This window comes from Nothobranchius furzeri, chromosome 17 (genome assembly GCF_043380555.1).
Source record: "Nothobranchius furzeri strain GRZ-AD chromosome 17, NfurGRZ-RIMD1, whole genome shotgun sequence".
In the NCBI taxonomy this organism is placed as follows: domain Eukaryota; kingdom Metazoa; phylum Chordata; class Actinopteri; order Cyprinodontiformes; family Nothobranchiidae; genus Nothobranchius; species Nothobranchius furzeri.
The window spans coordinates 55,148,245-55,171,208 of NC_091757.1; the positions used below are offsets into that span (position 1 = coordinate 55,148,245).

General features: G+C 43.6%; 1 protein-coding gene across 7 annotated transcripts in view; it reads left to right on the plus strand.

The window, feature by feature from the left end:
• Nucleotides 1-22,964, plus strand: part of kcnip3b (Kv channel interacting protein 3b, calsenilin) — an 81,036-nt gene that overhangs the window by 52,860 nt on the left and 5,212 nt on the right. For 5 of the 7 annotated variants that reach the window (XR_011517025.1, XM_054731618.2, XM_070546184.1 and 2 more), the window contains 2 exons: nt 21,268-21,392; nt 21,485-21,554. Coding sequence is in view for 6 of the 7 variants with exons in the window: in XM_054731618.2 (XP_054587593.2) it covers nt 21,268-21,392; nt 21,485-21,554 (195 nt within the window). In the remaining variant the exon portion in view is untranslated. Of the gene's footprint in view, nt 1-3,265; nt 4,644-18,083; nt 18,801-21,267; nt 21,393-21,484; nt 21,555-22,964 lie in introns of those variants that run through there. The other 2 variants (XM_070546188.1, XM_070546187.1) reach the window with 2 other exon arrangements.

Here is a 22,964-nt window from a genome sequence, read left to right on the forward strand (position 1 = left end):
TACAACTGACTGTTCTCATATACAATACGTACAACTTAAGCAATCAAAACAGACTTAAAGCAGTCTTTAAGTAATCATAAGCAAGCACACTGATCAGAAATTATTGATTGCAATTAATTATTGAAGGTAGATAATGTTATGTAGGTAGTGAGCTTTGGTGTTTTTTGTAGCTCATTCCAGTCGCTGGAAGCAGCAAACTGGAATGAGGAGCTGCCAGAGGAGGTGCGAGCTTTGGGCATAATCATAGAGATTAAGTTACTGGAACGTAATTTGCGCTGGTTGTTGGAAGTGATGAGTATTGAGCAAAGATATGACGGTGTGTTCTACTGATGATTGTTTTGTATATGAACTGATACCAATGTACCAACCTGTGGGAATGGAGTGATGGGCAGTTAACGAGTGAGTACAGATCACAATGATGAGTAGTGAAAGGGGCACCAGTGACGAAACGGATTGCTGAGTGATAAATGACATCGAGTTTATGAAGAAGTTTTTGAGAAGTAGTTCTATGAATGAATTTGCTGTGATGTAAGATGGGAAGGACTGTCATTTTGACCGAAGTTTGCTTTGCAGAACGAGTAATGGTTGACCTGTGGCTGTATAGAAACCCAATTCTTGACATCATTTTAGAAACTAATGAATTAATGTGAATGTCATATGAAAGTGTGCTGTCAAGCCAGATACCCAGATACTTATTGGAACAGACTTGTTAATCACACTCACGCTCTCATGCCCACATAGACAATATCAGTGTTGTCTGTGTCTCTTCTAGAAACGAGTAATTAAAAATAGCTTTGCATTTGAAATAACGGGGATTGTGCCTGTAACCCGATCTTTGGTGCGTTTTAGTGCATCTGTGGGTTTTTGAGATTGTTACTCAATGGATTTTAACCGTCCCACTGTCCTAATGGGTGACCCCGTGAGGAAAGTTGACCATTGAGCAGGGTTGATTGTTTATCCCTTGAGGTCCATGTGGCAGGGGTGAGGAGTGAGCACCACCTCACCCCTGCCACGTGAGACTTGGGTTCCCTATTGGAGCTGGTGTAGTGGCTGGATGCCATCTTGGATGGATCTCCTTTTGCCCCCAGTGCATTTATTTCTACTGAGGAATGTGTTTACCCAACAAAACATTTTATCATGCTTTTTCACACAATCAGTCATATGGGTTTGCATGATAGTTAAAATATAAATACCGTAAAGTTAATAAATAAAAAAAATTAAGTATAAATCCCAACAGTTAGGCTAGAAAAGTCTCAGAAAATTCCCACGTGTGTTTGTCTTTTTAACAATCTAACTGGTGAAATGTCTTCTCAACCTTCATTATTGTCTAGAGGAGTGGTTTATTACAAAATCTAACAACTTAGCTGTATTCATCATCTAAAAAATCCAGGAAACTAATCAAGCTCCATCATACATCAGTGATCTGATTGTTCCATACATTCCTAACCGAGCACTTCACTCTCAGACTGCAGGTTTACTGGTGGTTCCCAGAATATCTAAAATTAGGAAGGGAGGCACATCTTTTAGTTATCAGGCTCCTCTCCTGTGGAACCAGCTCCCAGTCTTAGTCTGTGAGGCAGACACCTTGTCTGCTTTTAAGACTAGGCTCAAAACATTTTTATTTGATAGGGCCTATGGTTAAAATCTGATGTTAGCCTAGATCTGGACGAGTGGGGGAGTAGAGGGAGGTGGAGTGTACAGTCGGTACAGACGGCTCTCCCTTGCCCTGCCTCCAACATGCCTCCATCTAAAAAAGAGTTATCTCTGTAGTTATGCTGCTATAGGCTTAGACTGCTGGAGGATACACTGACCACTTTCCACACTCGACTACTTTCTTCTACAATATGCTCTTCAGCTGTACTATTTCCTGCTACTTCAGCTATTTACCTTAATTTTCTCTCTAAGTGTTTTTCTCGCCAGAAGAAGCTACAACGATGTTCTGCTGAGCTGTGGTGGCCTCATGGAGGGGGCCATCGTCTAGCACACTGCTGCTAACCACTTGAACATTCTCCCTCTCCTGATAATAACTTTTTGTTTCCTTGACGTTGGATGTGCTACTACTAGTTTATCCGTTTAATTATAGATTCACTAGGATAAATACAATAAAGTTTATCTCTCGTCAAATAGAATATTTACTGTGAAATCACGGTGTAACCATGGACACATTGCTTGTGTGTGTGTGTGTGTGTGTGTGTGTGTGTGTGTGTGTGTGTGTGTGTGTGTGTGTGTGTGTGTGTGTGTGTGTGTGTGTGTGTGTGTGTGTGTGTGTGGTCTGTCTTCTCGATCCCCAGTGAGTCGTGGAGGATGGCTGCTTATACTGAGCCAGGATCCTCTGGAGGTTTCTTCCTGTTAAAAGGGAGTTTTCCTCTCCACTGTCGCTAAATGCTTGCTTAGTATGAGGATTGCTGTATAGTCACTGACACTAGTCAGTGACTTGATGCAATTTGCTGGGTTCCTTACATAGGAAACATTATTTCTGATTGGCTTAATGAACTGACCTGAATTGGAATGTTTATTATATGAAGTGCCTTGAGACGACTCTTGTCGTGATTTGGCGCTTTATAAATAAAATTGAATTGAATCAACAGGAACCAGATTGGCACTCTGAAGTTGCAGGTGCAATATTCTGGCCACATAGGGCGGTGGGGGTCTGAGTGACACTAAAGCAGGAAACCCTGGTCTCGGAGAGTCTCTATCCAGCTCGTTTTAGAGGTTTCCTTGCTTCAACACAGTTTATTCACCTGTTCAGCAGCTCATCAGGTGCTGCAGAAGCCAGTTAATCACCTGTTGGTTGAAATCTTGTGTGCTGAAGCAGGGAAACATCTAAAATGTGCTGGATAGCGGTTCTCCTGAATCAGGGTTTCTTACCCACGTTTAAAGGGTCATTTTAGCACATACTGGCTCAAGAAAATGATTTAAAACATGAAAAAGTTGCACAGTATGCATTTAAGATCTAAGAGAGTAAATCTATTCTTGTAAGCAGAAGGAAACAACTTCTAGAGCTGTTAGGGATCACCTACAAAATGCAACATTTAGCTGTGGTGGTCAATAAAATCTCTAAAATTTTGTTTGAGATGTCACCTCAATTACACAGAATTTTCTATCAGTGGTAAATTAGAAATATTCACATTTTTGACGGTTCCTGGACACTCAGATCCCAAACATAAAGTTTTGAGGACAAGGTGGTCCCGAACTTAACTTTGGGAACTACTCACCTGAGTTCAACATGCTTTTGTAACGGTTTATTCTACTTTAGCATTTTCTTTAATGCTTTAGTGTGTAACTGATTCATGATTGCACTTTATTCAAACTGCCATCATTATATGAAATCATTAAAATGGATTGATGTTGTCGATGTTTTAGTCCAGCAGCATGCTAGTAATTTATTATCGTGGTTGTTTTTGTAGTATAATGTTGATGAAACATGGGCGATGTAAAGGAGACAGTCGTGCTGAGTTTGGTGGTGGATGATTGGTCATCTGAAAATCTCATCCTGCTGCAGGACCTTTGTGTGGTTTTGGTATAAATAGTTCTCAGAGTAAATCAGATCGTTTTAAAGAAACACAAAAATATGCAAGAAGGATGAAGAGAGTAATGGGTTGATGTGCGCGGTGGAGTAAAGATTAAGAGGATGGGCTGAACTTTCCAGGAGGGCAGGACGCTGACTGGGAGAGAAGTTGAGCAGCAACAGATAAATTCAGGAAGCAGCAGAGAGAGGGAGAGGGGTAGAACGTGGGGTGGTGGAAAGGTATGTGTGTAGGAGGTAGACACCGCGGGAGGAGGTTCTTATTCCCCACAGCACCTCTCGGGTTCTCAGGACTTCCCAGCCAGGATGCCGTTAAGAGTCTTCTGTCCAGAGTTTTAGCTTAAACTCAACCGTGGTCAGAAAAGCCCAACCTGATCGCTCCACTGGAGGATTACAGCAGCAGACCTGCTGGGATGAATCAGACCACGTTTGGACTGAAGACGTCTGTTTTGGATGGAGCGTTTTGTTACGGAAAAGAGGTCTGATGAATTTTTGATGCGTTTGTTTGGGTTTGTTGTGTATGGGATGGACTTGGAAATGCTGCAGTCAGATTCCAGCTAATAGGAGGAAAACCGTGAAAATGGACATTTTCCTTATTTACACTTTCATGATGGCATTTTCATTTTCTCTGAAATGTGATTTGTGATCATGAACTACGAAGTGAGGAGTGATGGTTTGTGTTTGGACCGAAAGGCTGAGCAGTACCACCTTGTGAGTAGAAGTAAGTCTGAAAAGTGACTTTCAACACCTCCTGGACTCTGGCTCCCGTTTCTCCTTGTGGCTTTCCAAGCAAAGGTTTTCCTTATACGTATGCTTCCAAATATTTTCCACTTCTGTGTTGACATTAGCACAGCTTTCAATGGGATCGCTGGTCTGGTTCTCATGCAAATCGAACCAAAGTGACCCTTGCTGATTCTAGACTGGGCTGGTCTCTGGTGATCCAGCTCTGGTCTCGGGTCCTCAAACCTCAGGATACAGACTCAGCCCTGAGCAGGCTCCCTCTGCCCTGACATCATGGGCATCCAGGGCATGGAGCTGTTTGCCATCGGAGTGGTCATTATCCTCTTCATGGCTGTTCTAAAGCAGTTTGGCATCCTGGAGCCTATTTCAGTTGAAGGTAAGAACCAGCAGGACTTTTTTTGTCATTTACTGAGTTTAATTCATTGGCCTTGCTGTTGACTTACATGCGTGAACTTTTATGGAATTGCTCAAATTGGTGACCTACAGGTTTTTGCTGTAAAAACGTACCAAAAAAAAAACTAAAAACCTGCAGTTGTTTAGTAAAAAAAATCAAACTTTACGTTGATTTACTTCAAACATTTTATCATTATTTGAAGCTAATTTAAGACTAAGTACTGGAAGTTTTTTTTAAAGTTGCTGTTGACACATTTCCATGGAAATAAACTTCTATCACGGAATAGTATCTGTAAAGTTTTGAATTTTTAAGGAAAAGACGCCAAGTATTTGTTTCACTTTCAATAGAAAAAAGAGAAAGAAAATATAGGAATATTTATGATCTTTTTGTACATCGTTGAATTGTAAAAAAAATGTATTTTTTTAATTTAAGAGATTTCATTTAATTTTTTTAAATTTTCTGAGTTCTCAATGCTAATGTAAATTAAAGATGCAAAACAGATGCTTTAGATAGTTGTTTTAAAGGCTTTATCGTGTCTGTACGTCACGGTGGGGAGCCTAGGAGGGGGAGCCTAGGAGGGGGAGCCTAGGAGGTTAGGACCCAAAGATGCAGAGAACCAGATGACACTTAGTGGAGCAATAAAGTAAAATTCTTTTTATTTAATAATTAGTCCAAAAAGGCAGGGAGCCAAAACACAAAATTCAAAGTCCAAAAATACCAAAACCTGGAGTCCAAAACAGAGATCAAAGTCGGGGGGGGGGGTGAACAAAGGTGACAATGACCCAACAACAAATAGAGACGCAGACAGGGTTATATACACTGGGGCATGATGGGAGGCAGATAGGCTGCAGGTGTGTGGGGAGAGAGAGACCAGGTGAACTCAATTACTAATCAGGGAGGAAACTAACATGACCTAAGAATAAAACCTAAAGACAAGAAGAGCAGGAAACATAACTGATAATCTAAGGGGAAAGAAAAACCACAAACACCGATGGGAAAAACACACTAGAGAGACTAATAACATGAACAGCTGTAGCTAAAGGAAAATGACCTAAGAGAAAAACCTAAAGACCAGAAGGGCAGCAAACATAACTAATATTCTAAGGGGGGGAGCTGAAACTAAAGGAAAAACACTACAGAAAGAAAAAACTACAGGGGCGTGACTAAAGGGGGCCAAGGGAGCACCGGACCTGGGAGGAGGATACCTGAGGAGGGAAACCTAGAGGGCTGAAGATCTGGGGAAAAAATGGAGAACACCAGGAGACACATGAGGAAGACATAGACAAGGACACATGAGAGCGCTAGGAGAAAAAAGGAGAACCTACAGAGGGATGGAGAACACCAGGAGACACATGAGGGAAGACGCAGACCATGACACTGTAACGTTTACGCCGTACAGATGCAAGAACGTTTTCTTGTTTTGCGAATTCTAAAAAAACTGACATGAAAACTGGTCTTTTATGCGTTGGTTTAAAACGGATTTAAAGATGGTTTTCCCAGGATTACCTGTTTCTGAATACAGAAAATTATTTAAAATATAAATAAGTAGCAGTTGTGTCACTGAAAGAAAAACACCCTGTCAGAAACAAACACAGCATCATGTAGTATTTATAAGACAAGAATTATGGTCACACAAAAAATATGTGTTCAAAGTAATCCAATATTATGGGGGGAATTCTCATTTTTTTCTCAGTAACTCTCTCATTCAGCTAGGATCCTGTCAAGATCATTATTTATATTTGTGTAATAAACACAACTAGACGACTCATCTAGCTTGGTCATTTATACTGATGCTAATTAAAGAGCAAGTCACCCACAAATCCACTTCTTTTTTGCTGATTAACTATATAAATGAGTGTATAAGTGCATCTTAGTTAAAATTTAAATATTCTGCTTAAAACTGTCATTGTTGCACAGTTGTCAGGTAAAAACTCTACATTGCATTTGAATTTAATCTGCCATTGCTATAGGCTAAGAAGTACACTATGATGCCAGCTGGTACATTATGAGGTCACAATGTTGTGTGTGTATTTGTTAGCGGCTCCGCCCTTTCAGTCTGCCAGGCAACAGCATTTTTTGCATTTTTCAAACAGGAAGTGGGAGTGGAGTAAGACTCTGGCAGGGGGTGACTTGCTCTTTAATGCCCATTAGTGTAAAGCTCCTCACATAAAAACATCTTATTCTGCTGCTCATGCATAACAATCATTTAATGAAAACTGCCCTTTTCAGCTGAATGTACTTTGATGTTTTCAATCATAGTTTGTAAATCTTTAAACTTTCATCATCACAGCAGAAAAAAAGGGTTAATGGGCTGTTTCATATTGTCTGACATGAGATCTATCATGACGCTTGGATGGCCTCTGGCCGTTTGGGATGGTAACGGAGAAATCAGATACTTTGAATGATGTAGTTCCCTTTGATTAGAGTTTTAGGCTGAAGGCCAGCGAGTCAAAGTGCCCTGCAGTCAGCGTGCCAAGACAATTACAGCCGGAAGGCTCCAGTCGGCACATTAGCGTGTCTCATATAGCTTGGCTTCATAAAGTAATAAATTCAACAAAAACACCAGTAATGTCTTTTCATAATTTATCACTCCCTTCAATCTCTGCAACCTTCGATAGCCCCCTCCTCCTCTCCTCCATCCTCCCGTGTGGCCGGGCACACACCCTGGTTTAGCATTACTCCACATTAATTATAGATGCGGTATCGAACAGGCTTTCTCTCAGGCCACCTAAACATGGAGCCCAGAGTAATCCTCCAGGACCCAAAGGACACTGACCCTCCATCCTTGGCCTCCACAGCCCATACTGTGTTGTGTCGTCATCATTCTGACTTCTTCATCGCTCTCCTCCTCATCATCAACATCATCATTATCTGTCAGAGGGACATATTAACCAGCTGCTGCATCATTAACTCACCTGCTGGATTCTTTATAATCTTTATTTAAAAAAAAAATCATGTTAACTCACTATACATCAGCTGATTGATCAGCTGATCCCTCTTTACCCATCTCAGACATTAGTTGCCTCCTCTGAGTGTTTTCATCTACCCCAGCTCCTCGCCAAATCGAATCACTGTAACTTCAGATTTATTTATAGAATAAAATGTTGATTAAGGCCTAGTCCACACGTACCCGGATAAATACGTTGTTAAGGACATGCCAGACCTGTAGGCGGCAGTACTTCCCCTTTTCTTAACCTCGTCCTTCGTCTGTGGTCTTCCGCAAGGAGCAGTAATTCCGCTTGCAAAAAAAAAAATGAGCAAAAAGCGCTTGGACAATTGATAAAGCGAGCGCAGCTCTGAGGGCATCCATGATGTCGGCTAGTGTAAACACAGGTCGCACACGTGATGTCAGCATTTTTTTGTCGCGGAAAGTGACGTTGCGGACCTTTAAACTCCGGTTTTGTCTGTCCACACGCAGACACCCAAAACGGAGAAAACGCAGATCTTCACTTTGGCCGGAGTTTTTAAAAAGATCCGTTTTCGTGTTTTCGTGTGGGTGACAGGCCAAAACGTAGAAAAATATCTACGTTTTGGCAGATCCCCGGCTACGTGTGGACAGGGCCTAAAACAGTTCCAAACAAAAGGTCAAATTACAACTTCGCCTCAAGGAAATGGCTCCTAAATACTAAATAAACGTTGTTATGGCTGACTTTCTGCAGAAAGGTCATGAACTACTCCTCCTCGAACTGCCTTCGTTCAAAGAACCAGAGATTAGTTCTGATCAGATGGATGACCTCGTCAGAATGAGGCTAGTATAGCGAGTGGGGTCTCAACCCCACATTTAAAATCTAAAGGTGCTGAATTACGTAGTTTAACAGCATCCCTCCAGTTAAAATGTTTTTTCCCCAAGTTTAATAAGCAATCGTGCCAAAATGGCAAGAGAAAAACATTTTTTCCCATAAGGCAGCCTTTTAGGGACCGCGTTTTTAGTTTTATTTAATTCGTTTTAGTTATTTTGTCATAATAACACATAAATCACACTCTTGATTAATACCAAATTAACTATTTAAAGTAAATAAAAAATTAAAAGAAATATGGATGAATTGAACTTAGAATATGTATCTTTTTTAAATTTAAACAACCCCAATGGCTTTTATGCTTTTTATAGATGAAAATACTGCTAAAAAATTAGGAGCCATTGATATTCAAAGTGATAAAAGGGTAATATGATTTAAAGTGAATTTAACTTACAGTTTGGTACCAGTCTCCAAGTTATTGCACCATCTCTTTTATAGGCTTAGTACTTTCTTTAGAAACTTACAGGGATGTGTATTTTTGAAATTCTGGCGATATGATACATATCACGATACAGGGGAGACGATACGATATATCACGATATATTGCGATACGTTCAGTCAGACGTTACAAGCAATTTTTTTTACTGAATTTATTGTAAGAATGTTCAATAAACAGTCCAAACTGATACGTAACATGTTTAACATGAGGTATCTGAACCATGATGGAGGGATTTACATTTCAATGGTGGAAACAAAACCTGTTGCACGCTGCTGCCAACTAGCGGGTGGCGATTGAATTACACAAAACGAAAAGAAAATACACAAATGTTTGCATGTAAATTATTTCAAGAATTAGATACACGGCTTTAGAATATCGATGTAATAATCGCAGGAAAAAATATCACGATATATTGCCATATCGATATTTCCGATACACTGCTTTTGAATATTGATATAATATTGCTGGAAGAAATATCACAATATATTGCCATATCGATATTTTCTTACATCCCTAGAAACTTACATGTCTTCTGCCATCTGGTGGAGGATATAAGTACTGCATGTGAAATGTGCCAATTTTATTAGTTGTTATATAACATTAACAGCTTTTGTGACGAATAACATCATCACCAAACAAGTTATGCTCAAATGATTATTTAAGGCTGTTTTCAGTTGTTTCATATAAACTTGAGAACTGAGAGGTTGGATTTCTGGATCTTGTCAGATTTTATCAGTTTGGTGTGTGGAGCAATGAAGGTTGGGTTTATTTTCTTGAAACAATTTTTGAGAGGTTTTTCGGGACCATTAATGTAGGAAAGTGCAGCTAACCCAATATGAAAGACAGGTCAGTTCTTCAGGGTAACTTCAGCTCCTTTATGGCTCAATACCTCTGTGAGTTTGCAGAATGATTTAGTTCATTTTTGGTAAAAATTCAGGCAACAAAATTTCATCTCAGGAATCCCAGTGAGGTGAGAAGTTTTTGTCAGGCTTTCATGCAACGAAAAGTAAAACTTTTATCTGTAATAATGAATTATTCCAGTTTTAATATTCATTCCAAGATAATGCTTTTGTTACTGGAGATATTCAACATCACACGAGCAGCAAATCCAACTGCAGACCAAAAATGTTACGTATTTCCTGAATTATTTGTAATATCAGCACTTAACAAGAGAAAGTCTGGATATTTAGCTCCTGGTTGGGTATCTTGTGTGTTTGCTTGTGTGTGCTTACATCTGTTTAAGTGTTTTGATCTCAAAACTGCTGCAGTTTGATTTTTATTTTAGTCTGTGGTCGATTCTGGTCCAACACGGTGTTATTTTGGGAAGAAATCAATGACGGAGAAATCCTCGTCTGCAGTGACATATGAGCATCATTATCAGATTCTCTGCTATAAATATCTTCAGGGGTTAATTCCCTTCCTCTTGTTCATGGTATCTTAGGTAACGAGAAAAGACTATTATTTTCGGTTTGCAGCAGTGAGTTTTGTGTAGTCTCACAAAATTGCAGAAAAAGAATAGTTAGTTGTTTATTTGTAGCTTGACTCAATCCTCCCACCAAAATCAGAGATCACATCAAATGATGTGAAGCCTGGATATAAATTTTTTTTGCGTTGCTCTGTTTAATGGTTTATCCAAGGCATTTGATATTGTGGGCCACAGTACCTTGTTAGATATTTTTTAAGTTTGACATTACCAAAAATGCTGTTTTGCTGATTGTTTGGCAAGTAGAACGCAATGTGTTTAAATGGCTGGAATCATTTCCACCTGTCTTGAGGTCAGTAAAGGTGTACCTCAAGGCTCAGTCTTAGAACCCATCTTATTCACAATCTACAGTAATGATCTATGTGAAAATCTGTCATATTCCTATTAACACTTCTTTGCTGATGATGGTGTAATTTACTGTATTCATCTGGTCTTGGACAGGCAGATCATCAGTATGGTGATGAAATCTAGTTTTCATCAGTTAAGAAGGATCGCCAAGATGAAGACCTTGCTGTCAAAAAAGGATTTTTAAACAGTAATTCATACTTTTATTACATCAAGGCTTGTTTACTGTAATTCTTTGTACCTCGGTGTTTCACAATCCCTCCTCTCATGTCTTCAGTTGGTGCAGAATGCTGCTGCACGGCTGCTCACTGGGACGAAAAAGACGGAGCATGTTACTCCTGTCTTGGCCTCACTGCCCTGGATGCCTGTTTGTTTTAGAATCCAGTACAAGGTACTTTTATGGGCTTTTAAATCTCTGCATGGCCTTGCTCCAGGTTACTTCTCTGAGCTACTGGTTTTTTACTCCCCCGCACAGTCTCTGAGGTTGACTGATAAGATGCTCCTGGAAGTCCCCAAAACAAGACGTGAGCTCAGAGGCGACAGGGCTTTCTCTGCAGCGGCCCCTACAGGCTCTGGAATGTGCTGCCTTTGTGCATTAGGTCGGCCTCTTCACTGTCTAGTTTGAAATCTCTTAAGAAAACCTATTTTTATGATTTGGCTTTTAACTCAGCACAAGAGTCTTTTTAGAGTTAGCTCTTAAGTTTTAGTTTTTATTGCATTTTTATGGTTTGTATTGTTTTTTAATGTTTTAATTTCTGTGAAGCACTTTGGTCGGTTTTATACTGTTGTAAGGCGCTATACCGGGGGTCGGCAACCCGCGGCTCTTCCATCCATCTGATGCGGCTCTCTGTGCTTGTAAAATAATGAATGGATATTTAAATAAAATGCTTTATATTTTACTGCATTAATTTTACATCTGTATGCCAATTCTAAATGTAAAGATTGTCTGCGTAAACCTGAACAGGTCCAACTCGGTCTTACTGTGAGACCGGGTTGACGCGTCACGCTTGTGCGTAATCATATCGGCGCTTTCTGAGCTGAAGAGGATGTGAGATTCTGGGATTCTCCTCAGACGGCTCCTGGATGCGTTGCCACATTGGAGACAGGAACAAGCACTATTCAGCCAAAGTTTCATAATCAGGGAACATTTTCTAAGTGACAAGTCTCGCTTCAGTCGGAGGAATCTTCCTGCATGCGCTCTGGTTCTGCGACGCGCTCCAAGCCCCTCTCCACATCTTCAGCTCGCTGTGCACCGTACGTACGCGCTGACAGCGAGCTGCGCTGAGCAGTGTCCAGCTCAGATGTTCAGATGGGAATTTTTTCTTGAGTGATTTAGCTACATCTGCGATGTGCGTAGAATAAAATGTCAGTTTGTCTGCATGCGTCGGGGTAATTCTTTCTATTCTTTCTCCGTCAAAATAAACGGTCAAATACGGGAACTATCCTGTCAACACGAACCCTGCTTTTAACTGTTTTGTTTTCTTGTGAAAATAGATCAAATTAAACTTGATTACCACCAGAGCCAGGCGCACCGCGCCGTTATCTCCGTCACTGTAAATGAGGGAAAAACAAAATGATCGGATCCTTTTCTGACCTTCCCCACCTACAAAGTTTAATTACAACAATCAAACGTGACAGAGCCTGGATTTGTATTCTGAACAGTCTAAACATGTTTTAAAAAGAAACGTATGACAAAAGTGGCACCTGCTCAGTAAAACCACCAACAAGGTGAAAAATATAAAAATATTGTAGGCAGAGACGGGCTACAACTTCTGGATCCACTTTATATAAATCGTTTTATTGATTATCGTCTTATGAAAGATAACTTTGACGTACACGAGCGACCGGTACCAGCTGCTGTCACCTGTTGTGATTGGTTAAAGCAGCTCTCTGCTGTCTGAGGGTAGGCCCCGCCCACAACGCCGCGGCTGCTGTGGCTCCCAGTGTTTTCTTTACTGTGGGAAACGGTTAATAGTGGCTCTTTGATGGGAACAGGTTGCCGACCCCTGCGCTATACAAATAAAGCTGCCTTGCCTTGCTTTGCCTTACTGTTCTCAATAATTTGCACAAGCATTTCAGTTTCTACAAGCAGCTTTGATGAGTTGCAGTTTTGCCTGGAGCAACTAAAGCTGGTTTTAATGGCTGAAAAAAAAAATGCATCCATCATCTTAGACAGCATCCCCCAAATGAAGCTAGGATTCATTTTTAATGAGCAGCTTTATTTTAGCTCCTTGAACCGTCACCTTATCGTGGTGGAGGAGTTTGAGTGCCCTAATGATCCTAGGAGCTATGTTGCCTGGGGCACTTAGTGCCCCTGGTAGGGTCTCCCATGACAAATTGGTCTTAGGTGAAGGGTGAGACAAAGAACGGTTCGAAGGATCTTTCATGGCGGTGAAAACGAAGAGTCGGAGTACCCGGCCCGGAGGGTTACCGGGGTCCCACCCTGGAGCCAGGCCTGGGGTTGGGGCCCGTGAGCGAGCGCCTGGTGGCCGGGCTTTCGCCCATGGGGCCCGGCCGGGCCCAGCCCGAACCGGATACATGGGCTCGTCCAACTGTGGACCCACCACCCGCAGGAGGAACATGAAGGGTCCGGTGCAATGTGAATCGGGTGGCAGACCAAGGCGGGAGCCTTGGCGGTCCAATCCCCGGACAAGGAAACTAGTTTTTGGGACATGGAACGTCACCTCGCTGGCGGGGAAGGAGCCGGAGCTTGTGGCAGAGGTTGAGCGGTACCGGCTAGATATAGTCGGACTCACCTCGACACATTGCATTGGCTCTGGAACCCGAGACCTGGAGAGGGGTTGGACACTCTACTTTGCTGGAGTTGCTCCGGGTGAGAGGCGGAGGGCTGGGGTTGGCTTTTTGTTAGCCCCGAGACTCTCTGCCTGTGTGTTGGGGTTTACCCCGGGGGACAAGAGGGTAGCTTCCTTGCGCCTTCGGGTCGGGGAACGGGTCCTGACTGTTGTTTGTGCGTATGGGCCAAATATCAGTTCAGAGTACCCACCCTTTTTGGAGTCCCTGGGACGAGTACTAGATAGTGCTCCATCAGGGGACTCCATTGTCCTGCTGGGGGACTTCAATGCTCACGTGGGCAATGACAGCTTGACCTGGAGGGGTGTGATTGGGAGGAACGGCCCACCTGATCAGAACTCGAGCGGTGTTTTGTTATTGGACTTCTGTGCAAGCCGCAGTTTGGCCATAACGAACACCATGTTCGAACATAAGGATGCCCACCGGTACACTTGGTACCAGGGCAGCCTAGGTCACAGGTCGATGATAGATTTTGTAGTCGTATCATCTGACCTGCGACCGTATGTTTTGGACACCCGAGTGAAGAGAGGGGCGGAGCTGTCAACTGATCACCACCTGGTGGTGAGTTGGATCAGATGGCAAGGGAACATGCCGCGTAGACCTGGCAGACCCAAACGCATAGTGAGGGTCTGCTGGGAACGCCTGGCAGAAGAACCTGTCAAGACGGTCTTCAACTCCCACCTCCGGCAGAGCTTTGACCACGTCCCGAGAGCAGTGGGGGACATTGAGTCCGAGTGGGCCTTGTTCCACTCTGCGATTGTCGAGGCGGCTGTTGCTAGCTGTGGTCGTAAGGTGGCCGGTGCCAGTCGTGGTGGCAACCCCCGTACCCGCTGGTGGACACCAGAGGTTCGGGGAGCCGTCAGGCTGAAGAAGGAGGCCTACAGGGCGTGGCTGGTCTGTGGGTCTCCGGAGGCAGCAGACAGGTACCGGATAGCCAAGCGGGGTGCAGCAGTGGCAGTTGCCGAGGCAAAATCTCGGGCGTGGGAGGAGTTTGGTGAGGCCATGGAGAAAGACTATCGATCGGCTCCAAAGAGGTTCTGGCAAACTGTCCGGCGCCTCAGGAGAGGAAGGCAGCAACTCGCTCACACTGTTTACAGTGGGGATGGGGAGCTGCTGACGTCAACTGAGGCTATAGTCGGACGGTGGAAGGAATACTTTGAGGAGCTCCTCAATCCCACCAATGCGCATTCCGAGGAGGAACCAGAGCTGGGAGGCCTGGGGATGGACTGTCCGATCTCGGGGGCGGAAGTTGCTGAGGTAGTCAAACAACTACACAGCGGCGGAGCCCCGGGGGCGGATGAGGTTCATCCTGGGTATCTCAAGGCTATGGATGTTGTAGGGCTGTCATGGTTGACACGTCTCTACAACATTGCGTGGTCATCGGGGGCAGTTCCTAGGGAGTGGCAGACCGGGGTGGTGGTCCCCATCTTTAAGAAGGGTGACCTGAGGGTGTGTTCCAACTATAGGGGGATCACACTCCTCAGCCTCCCTGGAAAGGTCTACTCCAAGGTACTGGAGAGGAGGGTCCGATCGATAGTTGAATCTCAGATAGAGGAGGAGCAATGTGGTTTTCGTCCTGGCCGTGGAACTGTGGACCAGCTCTATACCCTTGCAAGGGTGATGGAGGGGGCATGGGAGTTTGCCCAACCAATCCACATGTGCTTTGTGGATTTGGAGAAGGCTTATGACCGTGTCCCCAGGGGCACCCTGTGGGGGACGCTCCAGGAGTATGGGGTGGGTGGCTTTCTGTTAAGGGCCATTCAGTCCCTTTACCAGAGGAGCGTGAGTTTGGTCCGCATAGCCGGTAGTAAGTCGGACCTGTTCCCAGTGAGGGTTGGACTCCGCCAGGGCTGCCCTTTGTCACCGGTTCTGTTCATCACATTTATGGACAGAATTTCTAGACGCAGCCGTGGTGTGGAGTGTGTCGAGTTTGGTGGCAGGAGAATCTCGTCTCTGCTTTTTGCGGATGATGTGGTCCTCCTAGCTTCATCCAGCTCTGACCTTCAGCTCTTGCTGGGTAGGTTCGCGGCCGAATGTGAAGCGGCTGGGATGAGGATCAGCACCTCCAAATCTGAGACCATGGTTCTCGACCGGAAAAGGGTGGCTTGCCACCTCCGGGTCGGGGGAGAGGTCCTACCTCAAGTGGAGGAGTTTAAGTATCTCGGGGTCTTGTTCACGAGTGAGGGTAGGAGGGATCGGGAGATCGACAGGCGGATTGGTTCGGCGTCTGCAGTGATGCGGACGCTGAGCCGATCTGTCGTGGGGAAGAGGGAGCTGAGCCAGAAAGCCAGGCTCTCGATTTACCGGTCGATCTACGTCCCAATCCTCACCTATGGTCATGAGCTTTGGGTAATGACCGAAAGAACGAGATCGCGGATACAAGCGGCCGAAATGAGTTTCCTCCGTAGGGTGGCCGGGCTCAGCCTTAGAGATAGGGTGAGGAGCTCGGACATTCGGGAGGGACTCGGAGTAGAACCGCTGCTCCTCCGGATCGAAAGGAGCCAGTTGAGGTGGTTTGGGCATCTGGTCAGGATGCCTCCTGGACGCCTCCCTGGGGAGGTGTTTCGGGCATGTCCTGCCGGCAGAAGGCCCCCGGGTCGACCCAGGACACGTTGGAGAAGTTACATCTCCAATCTGGTCCGGGAACGCCTTGGGGTCCTGCCGGAGGAGCTGGTGGACAAGGCCGGGGAGAGGACGGCCTGGAGCTCCCTAGTTGGGATGCTGCCCCCGCGACCCGGACCCGGATAAGCGGAGGAAGACGAGACGAGACGAGACGAGCTTTATTTTAAATTTCATGTGAAACATTTGATTTCCAAACTAAGTGTGAAGCTTGGGTTCAAAGTATGCCGGAAGAAAGTATTAGCGAACAGAGGGAATACATCTAATTTGTTTTACCACCTCAGAACGAAGCACGTTGTGGAAGAAAGCCAAAAACTGCATCCTCAACAAACGCCCAGTCAGTCGAGCGGTAAGAAAAAAGGTGGTCTTACACACCAGCAGATGGATATTTTACAATGGGGCGACGGTGGCACAGGAGTTAAGAGCTCGCCTCGCAATCGGAAGGTCGCAGGTTCGAGCCCCGCTCAGTCTGTCGCTGTCATTGTGTCCTTGGGCAAGACACTTAACCCACGTTGCCTGCTGGTGGTGGTCGGAGGGACCGGTGGCACCAGTGCTCGGCAGCCTCGCCTCTGTCAGTGCGCCCCAGGGCAGCTGTGGCTACATTGTAGCTCATCCCCACCAGTGTGTGAATGTGTGTGTGAATGGGTGAATGACTGATTGTGTTGTAAAGCGCCTTGGGGGGTTCCAGGACTCTAGAAGGCGCTATATCAAATACAGGCCATTTACCAAGCATTTGCTAAAGGCACTCAGTGTGAGAGAAATAATCAACGGTGGATTGATATTACAAACGCCATTACCACGTACCTGTGTAAGGACGTGGTGCCGTTTCTTACAGTGGAGAAAAGCGGCTTTCGGGACATGATTAAGACACTCGATCCACGTTACGAGGTACCGAGCCGCAAACACTTCAGCCAAACAGATGCCAAAACTGTACGAGAAAGTCCGCGAGCAAGTAAAGCAAGAAAATCAATAAATTTTCTTAAAATGGCGTTTTATACTGTTTGAAGTGTGTTTATTCTGCTGCTGCAATGTATCTGGTATGTGAGTATGTTTAGAAACTGTCGTTTTTGACATATATACAAAAGAAAGTCGTATATCGCAATATATACCGTTACCACACATTTTTCTAATTACATCGCAATATAGATTTTAGGCTATATCGCCCACCCCTAGGTTCTAACATAGCCCATATAGAGCTCAGAAGCTTCTGATATCTGCTACTTTCGTTCCTGTGCTCAATCATTGTGCGGCTGTTTAAATGTGTGCTCCAACACACCTCATATGAATCAGTGGGTGAGTGACAGGCTTTTGCAGAGCCTGATTAACTGCTTAACAGGTGCACTGGTGCAGGGAAAAAACTAAAACATGCGGGATATGTGGCCCTCTGTCATCCGGGTTGGACACTCCTGCTCTATGAGCTCATTTATTTGACTTTATTGTTTTTGCTGATGTAATCTTATTATTCTCCACTAGAGGGAGGCAAAGCATTGTGTGTGTGTGTGTGTGTGTGTGTGTGTGTGTGTGTGTGTGTGTGTGTGTGTGTGTGTGTGTGTGTGTGTGTGTGTGTGTGTGTACATGGACGTAATTTAGGGGGGGGGGACAGGGGGGAAGGGGGGACATGTCCCCCCCACTTTTTCCAAAGTCAAGTTTTGACCCCTGCACTTTTTACCATCCAAAAACAATATTACGCTATATCCCCCCCCCCCACCCCCGTGTCCCCCCCACTTCTAAAGTGAAAATTACGTCCTTGTGTGTGTGTGTGTGTGTGTGTGTGTGTGTGTGTGTGTGTGCGTGTGTCAGAACTCCACTGAGTAAATGGGAAGTTAAATTTGTCCTACAGACCCCCAGAGAGACACGGCAACATTTAGAAAGTGGATCACTGCTCCGAGTTGAAAAACCAAATTCAGGACACCTGTTGACCTTTGACACGTCCCCTCACTGTTTTCTTAAAGGCAAGTCAGCAAAACTAAATACATAAAATATTACCATTTTTCTTGAAGATTTGGTAAAGAGATATTTCATAAAGTTGATATTTTGTGTTTTTAGAAACTCAACAAAGCTTTTTGTGTGGAGTTTGTTAAAAAGAGGAAAGATGTTTTAGTGAATCAGACGCTAATTTTTTACGCAACCGCAGGAGCTCTTTTTCTTATTGGAGACAACCTTCAAAAAAGGAACATGAGTGTGTTTTCACTTTTTACCCGTCTAACTGGAGCTATTATTTAAATGATTAATTAAGTAGATGGACCATTACGTTTCATAGTTGTACAAAAAAAACCTTGGAGCTCACGAGAGCGCAGGGGAAAAGACACTCAATTAAAAAAGACAGACGGGGAGGGCTAAATGGACTAACAGGAATAACAGGAGAAAAAGTGACAGAAGAAGAGCGATAAGTGAGTGACACTGTCTCAGAGACAGCCGAAGACACCGAAGAGGAGCGGAGGAGGAAGATGGACTCATATGTTGTGTAGCTGAAGTTCAGTCATGTAGGAGCGACAGAAACAAAACAGAAGAAAGAAAAGAAGAACAGGACAAGATGAGCGTGAGATGGGAGACGGAGGGACTTCAGACTGTTGGCATCGTCTGCCTGGTGATCATGTTCCTCAAGCTGATGCACCTGCTGGGCCTGATCGACATCACAGAGACCGGTGAGGCAACACGGGACGGGGAAGTGAGGAGGAGGAGGAGGAGGAAGAGTGACATGCAGGGAGAAGGCTAAAGGGATCACCTTAATCCACCTGTAGAAAGCTGTGAACTAGTCCAGTCTGGGTGGAATTTTATTATAGGAGAAGGTCTGATGGACCTTCCTAAAGACAATAACAGCATTGGATTTAACAGAATGCTATAAAAGGATCAGTACTGGTCGTCTGTTAGCCACAAATTAATGTTTAGTTTTTTTATTAGAATTTGTTCATTCATTTTCTGTTTGTCGCCATGGTTACATAAATACTTGTAGGACTGGTATAGTCAAACCAGTATCTATGTTAGCACTTTAGGCTAATTGCACTGGTGCATTAATGACATCCACACATTTCCCCCCTTTGTGTTTGTTTGTTTGTTTGCTATTTGGCTTGTGCATAATCATAAATATTTATGAAGCTCATTGGGTATATTGCAGAAACTGACAGTAGGATATTTAAAACTTTTACTATTTCTAATTGTGGTGTTTTTTATTAGCATTCTGGTTCGCTTTCGAACAAATTTGTTTAGATTTTCTTGACTCCTGAACGCTCAGACAGCAGACAATATAGCTGCAAAGTTGTTAAAGGGGAAAAAAATGTTCACTTTTTCACACAGTCCTACAGTGGTTCCCAAACTGGGGTCCCCACTAATTTGTCTGTGCTGAGGTTGTGAGGTTAGCAAGATTTAAAGAGCAAGTCACCCCCAAATCAACATTTTTTTGCTGATAAACGATATAAATGAGTGTCTAATCGTGCTGCAGACACGTGTAGTCAATCATTTGGCACTTTAGCGCATCTTAGTTAAAATTTAAATATTCTTCCTATAACTGTCAGTGTTGTGCCGTCGTCAGGTAAAAACTCTGCACTAGATTTCAATTTAAATCTGCCACCGCTATAAGCTAAGAGGTGCGCAATGACGTTAGCTGGTACATTATGATGTCACAATGCTGTTGTGAGCCTGTGTGTGTGTATTTGTTAGCGGCTCCGCCCTCTCGGTCTGCCAGGCAACGACATTTGTTGCATTTTTCAAATATGAAGCGGGAGTAGAGCAAGTTTCTTGTAGGGGGTGACTTGCTCTTTAACAATTACATTCATAAAATCCCAACAGCACACCCGCCAGTATGATCGCTGCTCCCCATAAAAGTTAGAGCTGTATGTCTGTTTTAAGTTAGTAAATTGCCACATTTCCTGTGTGTATGCATGTAGGCATGGACGTAATTTTCACTTTAGAAGTGGGGGAGACACGGAGGGGGGGTGGGGGGGGGGGTATCTTTACAGTATGTTCTAATGGGAAACAGGCTTCAACACAAACGGTTGTTTTCCGCTTGATCCTAGAGCTCAACCATTGTCAATTTAATATAGCGTAATATTGTTTTTGGATGGTAAAAAGTGCAGGGGTCAAAACTTGACTTTGGAAAAAGTGGGGGGGACATCCCCCCCCCCCCCCCCATCCCCCACCCCCCCCCGTCCCGTCCCGTTCCCCCCTGTTTTGGACATGGGCAAGAGGGTTCTCAAAAAAGAGTTTTGGCTCTAAAATATAAGAAAATAAAAGCCTTCGGTTATCTGGCACTGAGATCAAGAATGAACCTTTAACTAAAAAGTACAAAAGTGAGACAGAACATATGATTAAGTAACATATCAGAACTACTTTCATGATCCGGTGGATCGAAGTCAGACTGTCTGAATTTTGATTGAACTTAATGAACCCAGAAGAACTGAACTGGGATCAGATCACCGCCCACGTTCTGTTCCCGATTTGTTGACTTTGTTTAATGTTTCACAGAAGGTTGTATTCCAGTGGCCTGCTGGAGGTTTGAGCTGGAACCCGCTGGTCAAACCTCTTGACGTGTTTTCTTTTGTTTTTTTCCTCTTCTTCTTGCTGTCACCCTCCCACTGTTCTTCATTTACTCTTTCAATCCATCTTGGTGTCAACGCCACTCCTCCTCTGTTCTCTTTGTCTGAAGATGGTGAGTATGGAACAACAAAGACTAGCTTACCTCCTTGTTTTAAACATTTTTTCCTCAGCTACATGCAGTGATGGATTTCAATCCTGCAACACTTAAGTTGTTTATTTATGATTTTGGATCACATTTAAACTTTCTGCAGTGAATGAAACTGCATTTAAAATTTTAGATTAGCAACTTTTTTACTTTAAAAGGAAGCTTTTTTCCCCTTTACTACCCTCTGGTCCAATCTTCTATTAGTCTTCTTCAATTTTTTTGCCCATTTTTTCCCTCAACTTGCACGTTTCCCCCTCCACCTCCTTGATAAATGTGTGAACCTAAACCACCCTCACCTCCAAACCGTTTATCTGCATTCACTCACTCACTGTCTGTCACATCCTCCCTTTTTTATCTCTTCATCTTTCCCCCTCCTTTCACCCTCCTTCCTTTTGTCCGTCTATCCTTTCTTCTGCCGTCTCTCACACCTACAGACAGCAGTGACAGTGATCTGGAGCTGTCGACGGTGCGTCACCAGCCGGAGGGGCTGGACCAGCTGCAGGCTCAGACCAAGTTCACCAGGAAAGAGCTTCAGTCTCTTTATCGAGGCTTCAAGAACGTAAGTCCAACTACTGCTTCCATTATTTTTATGGAAAAGTGTTTTTTTTCTCCCCTTCTTAATATATATGTCCTTTATACTGTCTTAAGCAGGAGTGTCCCAGTGGGCTGGTCGACGAAGAGACATTCAAGACCATCTATTCTCAGTTCTTTCCCCAAGGAGGTTAGGCTCTAAAACAAGCTCTCCTTTCGTGTCCTCTGTTGTCTAGAAGATTTCACATATTTGAAGCCAAAAATGTCCATATATTTTTGAAAACACATTTTTATTGTCAGAATGTTTTTTAATAAACTAAATATCTGCTTAACCACCTAATATCTGATGCATTCAATAATGATGCATATGAAACCTATTTGATCATTATTATTTATTTTATGTCATTTTTAACCAAATTTGGTGCTTGCATCTTGCAGTATATATATTCTCCACTAGAGGGCAGAAAACACATGAAGAGTTCTTGTACAGGTTTTAGAGGAATGTACTAATCCTGTTTAAGTGGTAGAGCATTTAAATTTTTGCAGATTGTTTGAGAAAACGTTTTTGCTTTCTCCAAATCGACCGTGAATCAATGCAGGCCCATGGAACGTGTCAACATTTGTGCAATTTTTTCATTTCTTATAATTTAAAGGGACTTTACGGAGTTTTGAATTTTTATGCTCGTGATTGCCCCCTCAGGCCAAAAGCGTAACGGCAGCTTCAATAGTAGGCTCGTGCACGAGGCGCGCATGCTGTACGTGCACACTCCTTAACGAAAATAACAGCTGAGACAGTCAGCTCCGTGTGTGTGTGTGTGTGTGTGTGTGTGTGTGTGTGTGTGTGTGTGTGTGTGTGTGTGTGTGTGTGTGTGTGTGTATGTGTGTGTGTGGCCCTGAGGACAGAGGACAGGAGAACGCGCAGCTAATTAATTAAATAATTTGGTTCTGTACCTTTCTCTTCAGCACAGCCGACAAAGGTTTATGATGGGTCAGTCCTCCTGCATGCTCAGATCATTCCCTTCCCTTGCTTGAAAAATTGTTCCAAATGAACCCACATCTTTTTTATCTGTGAATTCAATGCCGTTTGGCGAGTCTCAAATAAAAATGTGGGCATCTTACTGTAAAAAAAATATACCATTAATGTAAAAAAGAAACTCTAAATAAACTATGTTCACATCCAGAATCAAAGCCAGGTCTTCTGCATGGGAGTCCAACATCTTACTGGGCGAGCTAACACGCCAGTGATGACACTTGTATCTGTACCATTTAAGAATGGTTCGGAGGGCGATGCCTGAGCGTGAACGTGCATGAAGCAGCCTGCTCGACCCGAGCATCTCTCTTTTTCTGTGATTTTACAGAAAAACAGGCAATCACAGTTAAAATGCCAGGGCTCATTCTACAGGACCAGGGCATTGCAGGAGAATGTATGAAGAAGACATTTATTATTTCTATACATGTTTTGGCTGTCAAACCTCCATAATGCCCCTTTAATTAAAGATGTAAAAGTAAAGTTGCGTGAGTGGAAAATAGTTTGCAGAGGTGTTCTTAAATTTCTACCTAAAATAATATTTTAGGGGGATATTTCTTTAGCCTAAAAGCC